At 37.1% G+C, this 8,040-nt stretch overlaps 1 protein-coding gene across 1 annotated transcript in view; it reads right to left on the minus strand.

Annotated features, from left to right (window-relative positions):
* Positions 1 to 7,579, minus strand: part of TRHR (thyrotropin releasing hormone receptor) — a 41,518-nt gene extending 33,939 nt beyond the window's left edge. The window contains exon 1 of the mRNA XM_007934769.2: positions 6,791 to 7,579. Within this exon, the coding sequence (XP_007932960.2) occupies positions 6,791 to 7,579 (789 nt within the window). The remainder of the gene's footprint in view (positions 1 to 6,790) is intronic.
* Positions 7,580 to 8,040: the final 461 nt, after the last annotated feature.

An 8,040-nucleotide genomic window follows, 5' to 3' on the forward strand; every position in this document is an offset into this window, starting at 1 on the left:
AAAAACAACAACAACAGTGACAAGAGATAGGAGCAAAGAAGTGGGCAGAAGTTAGGTGTAGTAAGACTACAATCTGGTTCATACTTCTCTCACTAGACATTTCCCTTACATAACTCCACTTTGACAGGATTAGATTATTCTTTTCCCCAAACCTGCCCAGTTATCTCCTTCCTACTTCCCCCTTGTTCTCGAATTGTCTTCCTTCTTTGTTTTCTTTGACTCTTTATTGCTGCTTCTAGAATTCTTCCCGTGTTTCGAGGCCTAGCTCGAATGGAATGTGCTGTATAAGGTCTTCCTCCGTTCCTCCCATTTTGCTTCTCTCGCTGTTGCCTCCACACCCTGGTACAGAACATAACACTCTGCTCTGGGTTATTTGAGAACAGTCCCACATTGAGCTTCTGGAAGGTGAAGAACTTGTCTTTATGTATCCCTGTAGCCTCAACACCTAGGACAGTGCTATGTGCTTGTTGGGTTGTGAGTAAATGTTTAATAAAATTGAAGAGAATACTATAAAATTGTTCTTAATGTTGATCCTAGCTCTAACTTTAAAACTTTTACCCTTCCTTAACTCACTGAAAAAGTAAGAGACTGTACAATAGTTATGGCCCTGTTTATACCTGTCTGGAACTTGGGATATCTGTTTTCAGTATGAAGAATTTGTGAGAGGCAGTATGAAGTATAAAAAAGTATTCAGTAATTTCTCAAGGTTAGCTGATTTTAAGGTATTCTGTTGTGTGGCCAAATTGAGAATTCTGTAGGAGTACTGGTGTACTGGAAATTTTATTTTTCTCTACTAGTGAAATTATGGTTCAAAGCTGCAAATATAAAATTGGGAATAAACAATGTGTATTCATCTAAACCAAAAGACAGAAAGCATGTAATTGCAGGGGAATTTTCACTTAGTTTATGGGGTATATATAAAGTCTTTCCTTATACAAGATATGAATCATAAAACAGAAAGCTATTCTTTAGTGAAAAAAATAAAATGACACAGACACTTAGCACCTGTGTGCTAAGTGACAATTTTTTTTTTTTTTTCTTGATTTAGGGCTCTTTATACTATTAAGGATATAGTTCAAGCCAGACAGTTGGAACAAATGAAACAATCAACAGTTGAAAATAGAAGCTGAACCTATGAAAACAGCTTTAGTAAAATGAAAAAACCTTTAATGTAAGCATTTGGCTGCTAACCAGAAGGTCAGCAGTTCAAACCCACCAGCTGCTGCACAGGAGGAAGATGGGACAATCTACTTCTGTAAAGATTTACAGCCACGGAAACCCAATGGGGTCTCTGTGAGTCATAATCCACTCAATGGCAGTGAGTTTGGTTTGTTTTTGGAATGTTGAAGGGTTGAGTGTCATCCATTTGTCTTGTAAGGTTAACCCAAGCTACGCTGGGAGAGGTACAATTATATTGGGCATGCATTCTCTTAGATGCTGATGGAGTTGGCAGTTGTTTATTAAATTGTATAATGTAAGGGACTTCATGCTTCCAACCACACTTCCTGACATTCCACCATCATGCCTCCTTTCATTTGTGCCTTACAGGGTTGCCTCATTCAAGATTTCGTCTTTAAAAAGTAAATAGCATTGGAGGCAGGAGTTGGAGGAAGACAGATGGAGAAGAGAGAAGCTATGCTAGTGCCTTTTCTTAATCTGAGAGTCTTCATTACCCATGTTGTCGTGTGTCATTGAGCTCATAGTGACCCTACAGGACAGAGAATTACCCCATAGGATTCCCTAGATTGTAATGGTCATGGGAGTGCATCTCCAGGTCTGACCTCCTGCAGAACCGCTGGTGGGTTTGAATTGCTTATCTTTTAGTTAGCAGCTGAGCGCTTAACTATTGTGCTACCAGGGCTCTTTCATTACCTGTAAAGACGTTGTATTACTGGGGACTGATTAAGAGACAGGAGATTGCCAGGAGGCGGAGGAGGAAGCCATTGAGAGAGGACAAGAGTGGTGAACAGTAGCTGACTGGACATGTGGGAGGAGAGCAAAGATTAATTTTGTTTAGCCTCATCTCATTTCTTACAACTCTATGAGGTAATTGTTGTACTTTCCATTTTATTGATGAGAAAACTGAGGTTCAGAGAAACTGACTTAAAATCCCATCTACTTTTATTTTTGCTTTCTCTTTGAAAATATTCACCCCACAAAAAAGAGCAGGATACAAAATTTTATATATACGTATATAAAGCCTATAAGGAGCTCTGGTGGTATAATGGGTGCGGCCTTTGGCTGCTAACTAAGTCAACGGTGCAAACCTACCAGCTTCTCTGCCAAAGAAAGACGGGGCAATCTAATTCTTTAAATATTCACAGCTCGGAAACCCAATGGAGGTCTCTATGAGTCAGAATTAACTCCATGGCAGTGAGGTTTTTTTTTTTTTTTTTGGTTTTTATATAATAATAATTATATAAAAATGATCAAGTGAAAACAAAGGAAAGGGAACATAATAAAACATTATTACTATTTGTGGTTTTTGAGAGTTAGGTAAGGGGTACCTGTTTTCTTTTTTCAAGTATTCTGTATTTTCTATAATGCACATGATTGCTTTTATAACAACAGCAGCAATAATAAAATGCAAAATTTTCTTTAAAAAGGAAAGCTTCTTCTGTTTCTTTGGCTACTGACATTATTTCTAGTTAGATGGTTTTAAAAATTTTATGGAAACAAAGACTGGTGTTTATAAGGCTTGATTAGTGAAGTAAAACCCATTATGATAAAATTTGGCCATAAAGTCTTGAAGCTCCTCTTTGGGCTATATCACATGGTTCTCCTACCAGTTAAACTGTAAGAGGAAAAGAAAACATTGATTGACTCAACTGAAAATGAAATGGCCTGACTATAAAATATAATGCAGATCCCACATCCTGTGGATGGTTATAAAAGCATACTTTTCAAGTAGATGTATGCATTGAATATATTTAGCCATATTATAGGCCTTTGCCAAAGTCGGGTGTTTCTGTGCCTCCAAAATGCCAGTGAACCCAATTAATTCCACAGAAATATACAGTTAATAATAGAAATATTTTATACATAATGCTGATCACCAGAATTGACTGAACTGAGGCAATCTTTTGGCATTGTATGGACAGAACTGAAATGTACCCAATGTGATCATTTAAACTGTATATCATCAATATCAAAACAACCAATTGTAAAGCACAAGATTTAGTCAATTGGATAATTATTTTGTGTGTGCAATTCCAAGCTGCTGTTTGAGTAATTCATTTCACTCAACTTACCAAATATTTAGGTGGTTTCCTAAAATACAGTTGAATCTTTGAATAATAGGAAAAAAAGGATTCTGGTTGGATTTTCTGCATAGGGGATATAAGTTTTTAAACAACAAACCCTTATTTGTCCTTTATATAAATAAATTTTTATATATAAATGCTCTTTTATTTCCTTTTAACGTATAGTTCTTTTAGGCTATCTGCATTTGGCTTTAATAACTTCCTTAGAGAGAAGACCTGGTCCAGATAAAGTATTTATTAAAATGTAAATTAAACTTGCCTGGAAGAAAAGAGACAGAGAAAATAATATTAAAGGAAATGTCCCTGGGTTATAGGAGGTGGAGGTTTGAACCTTTCTGAGAGTTGAGCACAGAACTATTTCAGAAAAGGAAAAAGCCAGAGCAAGGGTCATTGATTTTGGATAGAACTGGCTCTTTGCAACTCTTATTCCCATTCATCAAAGCACCACCATCTCCAGACTAAGAACCCGGTGTCACATTTGTTTCTCTCTTCATCTTTTGTGTCCAAAATGTTACATTTCACTCTCTCTTTTAAACATGTCTCTGGGTTACAACTTAATTTAAATTCTCCAGATAGGTGATATTTTCACCTTATATCTGAATCACTACCAGCAGCCTACAAAGTGGTTTTTCTGCCACCAGAATCTGGTCCTTCAAATTTGCCTCATCCACAGTTGTCATTTTACTCATCACTAAACAACATTAGACCTCTTTTCATCATTAATGCTGCTTACTGCTTATAATCATTGTTGCCTCTGCATTAAGTTTAAACCTCTTTCTCTACCTTATAGTTGAGATCCTCAGTCTGTCTCCCTGTCTCTCTGTCTCTGTCGTCTCTCTCTCACACACACATACACACACTTCTATCCAGTTCAATCTTACTTTTCACTGTTTCCCCAAACATAACCTTCATTATAGTCAACCAACTCACTCCATCTCGTAAGAACCCCATTCTATGGACTGCCTCTTGCCCCCTCTCCAAATCTATGCCACCTTCTCATCCCTACCATCCTGCATTGTTCTTTCTGTGTGGAGTGATCTCTCTCTTCACTTTTACTTTCCAAATGATCTCTGTCATCCAAGAGCTTCCTCAAATGCCACCTCTTCCACAAAACCTCCTCTAATGCTTCAAGCCCCACTATTTCCCTTCTTTTTTTGAAATCACATTCCATTTTTAATCAGGAATGAATTATACATTAAATCCATCCTATTGATGTATATGTTATCCCATGTTCTCTATGAGAATACTATTGGCATTTGTAGCAGACACTTATTCATTGTGTGTAACTGTCTTGAAGACTGTGAGACATTTAGCATCCCTGTACTTAATGCTAACTGACAGTAATGTTATTGTGAAAACCCCAAATGCTCTGAATACATTGTCAAATGGCCTAAGTCCCTTAATGAAATTATTATACCATATATACATTTACTCAACAAATGATCTTTGCTTAAATAATAAAGATATATATTTTTTAGTACTTCCCTTACAGGTGCCAACATATTAAAAGATATATAGGAAGGAATCTAATTAACACTCAGGCGTGAATCACCACTCCATTGCAAGTGTCTTTCATAAGACATTTTATTTGACCTTCACACTGACCCTGGATGGTGCTATTTATCTTCCTTTTAAAGATGAAGAAACTAAGGCCCAGAGAGTGCTGCCTACCCAAGGTCACATGGCCTGGCTGGAACTCTGGAATTCAAAGCCCAGGTTGAATCAAGCCAAATCCTTGGCTTTCTCCTACCACATGGACAACCTGTCAATAACAACCTGTGCATACCAACTTTGAAATAAGAGTGTGAGCACATAACATAATTAGCAATTTAAAGCACATTACTAATGCTAATGGGTACTAATGGATGTTAATTGCAAGAAAGGGCATTAGATCAGACAAACAAACTGTTAGAATTTATAGCAGGGATAGAAATTGTAGTCTAATGAATAAATTACTCATTGGCTTTCATTGCTGCAGACATTAACTCATGTTTGGTCTCTAATTGAGATGTATATATTCTTTACTCTCTCACTATATTGGTTAATGTTTGCCTTGGCAGATGAGCAACAAATCTTTCTCAATTTTTGTTAATCAAGTTTTGGATAACAGATGGCCAAATAAATAGGCCTTGTATTAGTAGCACTGCTAGAACTGAAGAAACAGACAACTAAGAGTTGGCAATAGTTGCTCAGATCTTTTTTTTCTGTCTTATAGGTATTTTTTTTTAATAATAAATTTTCTATAAATCAAGTACAACAGTAACAGTTAAAATGCTGTTTATTTTTTGCTAGAACTTAATTATTCTTTTCCTGCGTTATCTGAAACACGTACATTTATTAGTGGTTTATTTCCTTGTATGCCTATATGTCTGATTACAATTCTTCACACATCAGATAAGCTGGAGTTTAGGAAGTGATAATATAGATGATCTACATTCACATTTTTTTTAAAAGCATGTTCTGTTTCTATCTACACACAGACAAAGAACTGTGCTCCCAAAAGTGGTCTGAGGGAAAGAAAATTCAGCCCCTTTGAAAGAAATAGTATTATTCAGTCCAAGTTTGCATTTTCAAGTGCAAGAATATATGTTTACCATGTGTTTACTCTGTTCAGCAAAGAAAAAAAAAAAAGACCTGAAAATCAATTTCCTAAGTAACTTAGGACAATTGTATAACTATTCATAGATGTGTATAAGATATAAAGATATCGTATTCCTATATTGTGTTTATACCTTATTTATTGTAATAAAGTTGTACTTCATTCACTAGTAAAATCACTATTCAGCTGTAACCACATGGGCATTCAGGTGATCTGAAATCATCAAGGGATTTTCTAGTTATGCTTGCAGTAAAAGCAGACATTTGAAAAAATATAAATCATTCTTTATATTAATCTGAGCTTGGTGTTGGGCTTCTTATTAGAAAATTTCCAGAGGAAAGTGCATTTTCAGCTTCTGTGAACTGGGATAATTTTTAGGGAGATGGAGGGGATAAGGGTGAGGGTGATAGACTCTTTCCCTACTAGGACTCACAAAAATAAGTCCAGGAACTTCTCTCTGTTATGTTTCTGATCTGTGAGCAGCTATAGAATAGCAAGAAAAGTTTCATTATTTTCTTGACTCATCTTTTCTGAAACTATCTTGTCAATTTTTGGTTGCGGAGTAGAATTCTTAAAAATATTCTCTTGCTGCTTATAAAAGACAGGAGAGGTCTAAATATTTTGATATTTCCCAGAGGTATAAACATTTTAAAGACAGACTTTTAGAATTTCTATTTCTATTTCTTTATATCTTAATAGCCCCCGAACTGATACCTACTGATGGGCTATCAAGTTTTCCTCATCTATTTTTAGATCATCAGTTGCTGAAGAGATGAATTTAATATATAAATCAGAAGCTTACACTATGAAAATTTGCATGATTGTATTTTGGCTTCACCATAAGCTAAGTAGGGCAAAGTTGAACCCCTCTCACACAGAACTCCATCCCACATTTCTTCTGTTGACTTGAAGGCTTAGACTTCCTTACCTGCTTCCTTGAAGATACTGTGCTGTTGAAACATCTATTAGAAGTCTTTGAATTCAAGTTCTTGTTCTGGTGAGTTGAATCATTCTTCCATGTCTTAGAGTTTTCTTTAGGAACTGAAGGAATGGGATTTAAGAAGAGGATTCTAGCTATGAGTCCGTAGAGGACTGTGGCCAGGATCATTGGCATAACATAGAAGACACCGAAGTCCATCAGGTAAATGGGTGAGTAGTAATTCCTGGAGACTTTATAGCCACAGGACACCACAATAGCATCTTTATAGGTGTCGGTATTGAGGTCCAGCAAGAAGAACCAGAGCATGCAGTAAATGGATGTGAAAGCCCATACAAAGATGATGATCTTTTTGGCTCTGGAAAATGTGCAGATAAACTGGGCTTTGATAGGGTGACAGATTGCTATGTACCGCTCAATCGTAAAGGCTGTTATGGAACAAGAGGATGCATTAATGCCCAAATACTGGAGGTAAGTAATACAGAGGCATCCAACATAACCATAGACCCAGGAACCGTAGATACTGTCTGTTATGTTGGGGAGGCCTGCGGCCACCAGGACCATGAGATCAGCTACTGCCAGACTCACCAGGTAGCAGTTTGTGGGGGTCCTCATATGCTTGGTTCTCATGACCACCAGGACCACCATGATATTGCCCACGATGCCCAGACCACAAATAATGAGCACAAGCAAGATGGTGACCACTTGGTATTCTAAGGCCACCACTGCTCGCGGCTGAAGTTGTGTTTGGTTCATTTCACTTACTGTCTCGTTTTCCATCTTTAGTGTCTGGAAGTTTCTCTGAAATGCTTGCTTCTCAAAACATCTTCATTCGGGCTCTCTGCCTTTAGCACAGTGGTCTTTTCCCCTGTTAATAGGTGGGGTACATAGTCATTCACAGCATCACTATTTCAGAGCAAGTCACAGTCACTTGCAGGTCACTCTCACTGTCTCTCCTTTCACCTCCCATTTTCCTACAGTTACCGGGCTGAGATGTACTTCTGAAAACTCTTTATTGCAGCTCTAGTGTAGAAAGGAGTAATGGTTTTGACCAGCTTACAGTAATAAAGCTTTTCTCTCTCAATGGAGGAAAGTGCTTAAGAAAAAAGAAACAGGGAACACTTCCTGTTTAAAATGGGTTTCCAATGGGGAAAAACTAAACAATGTCTGCTGATGGAAAAATAAAGACACAGAGACCTCTTATATGCTTAGGAGAAGTAGAATAGAGCAGGAAAAAGGTA

Source organism: Orycteropus afer, unplaced genomic scaffold (assembly GCF_000298275.1).
Source record: "Orycteropus afer afer isolate SDZICR_OR568_19922 unplaced genomic scaffold, OryAfe1.0 scaffold00021, whole genome shotgun sequence".
NCBI lineage: Eukaryota > Metazoa > Chordata > Mammalia > Tubulidentata > Orycteropodidae > Orycteropus > Orycteropus afer.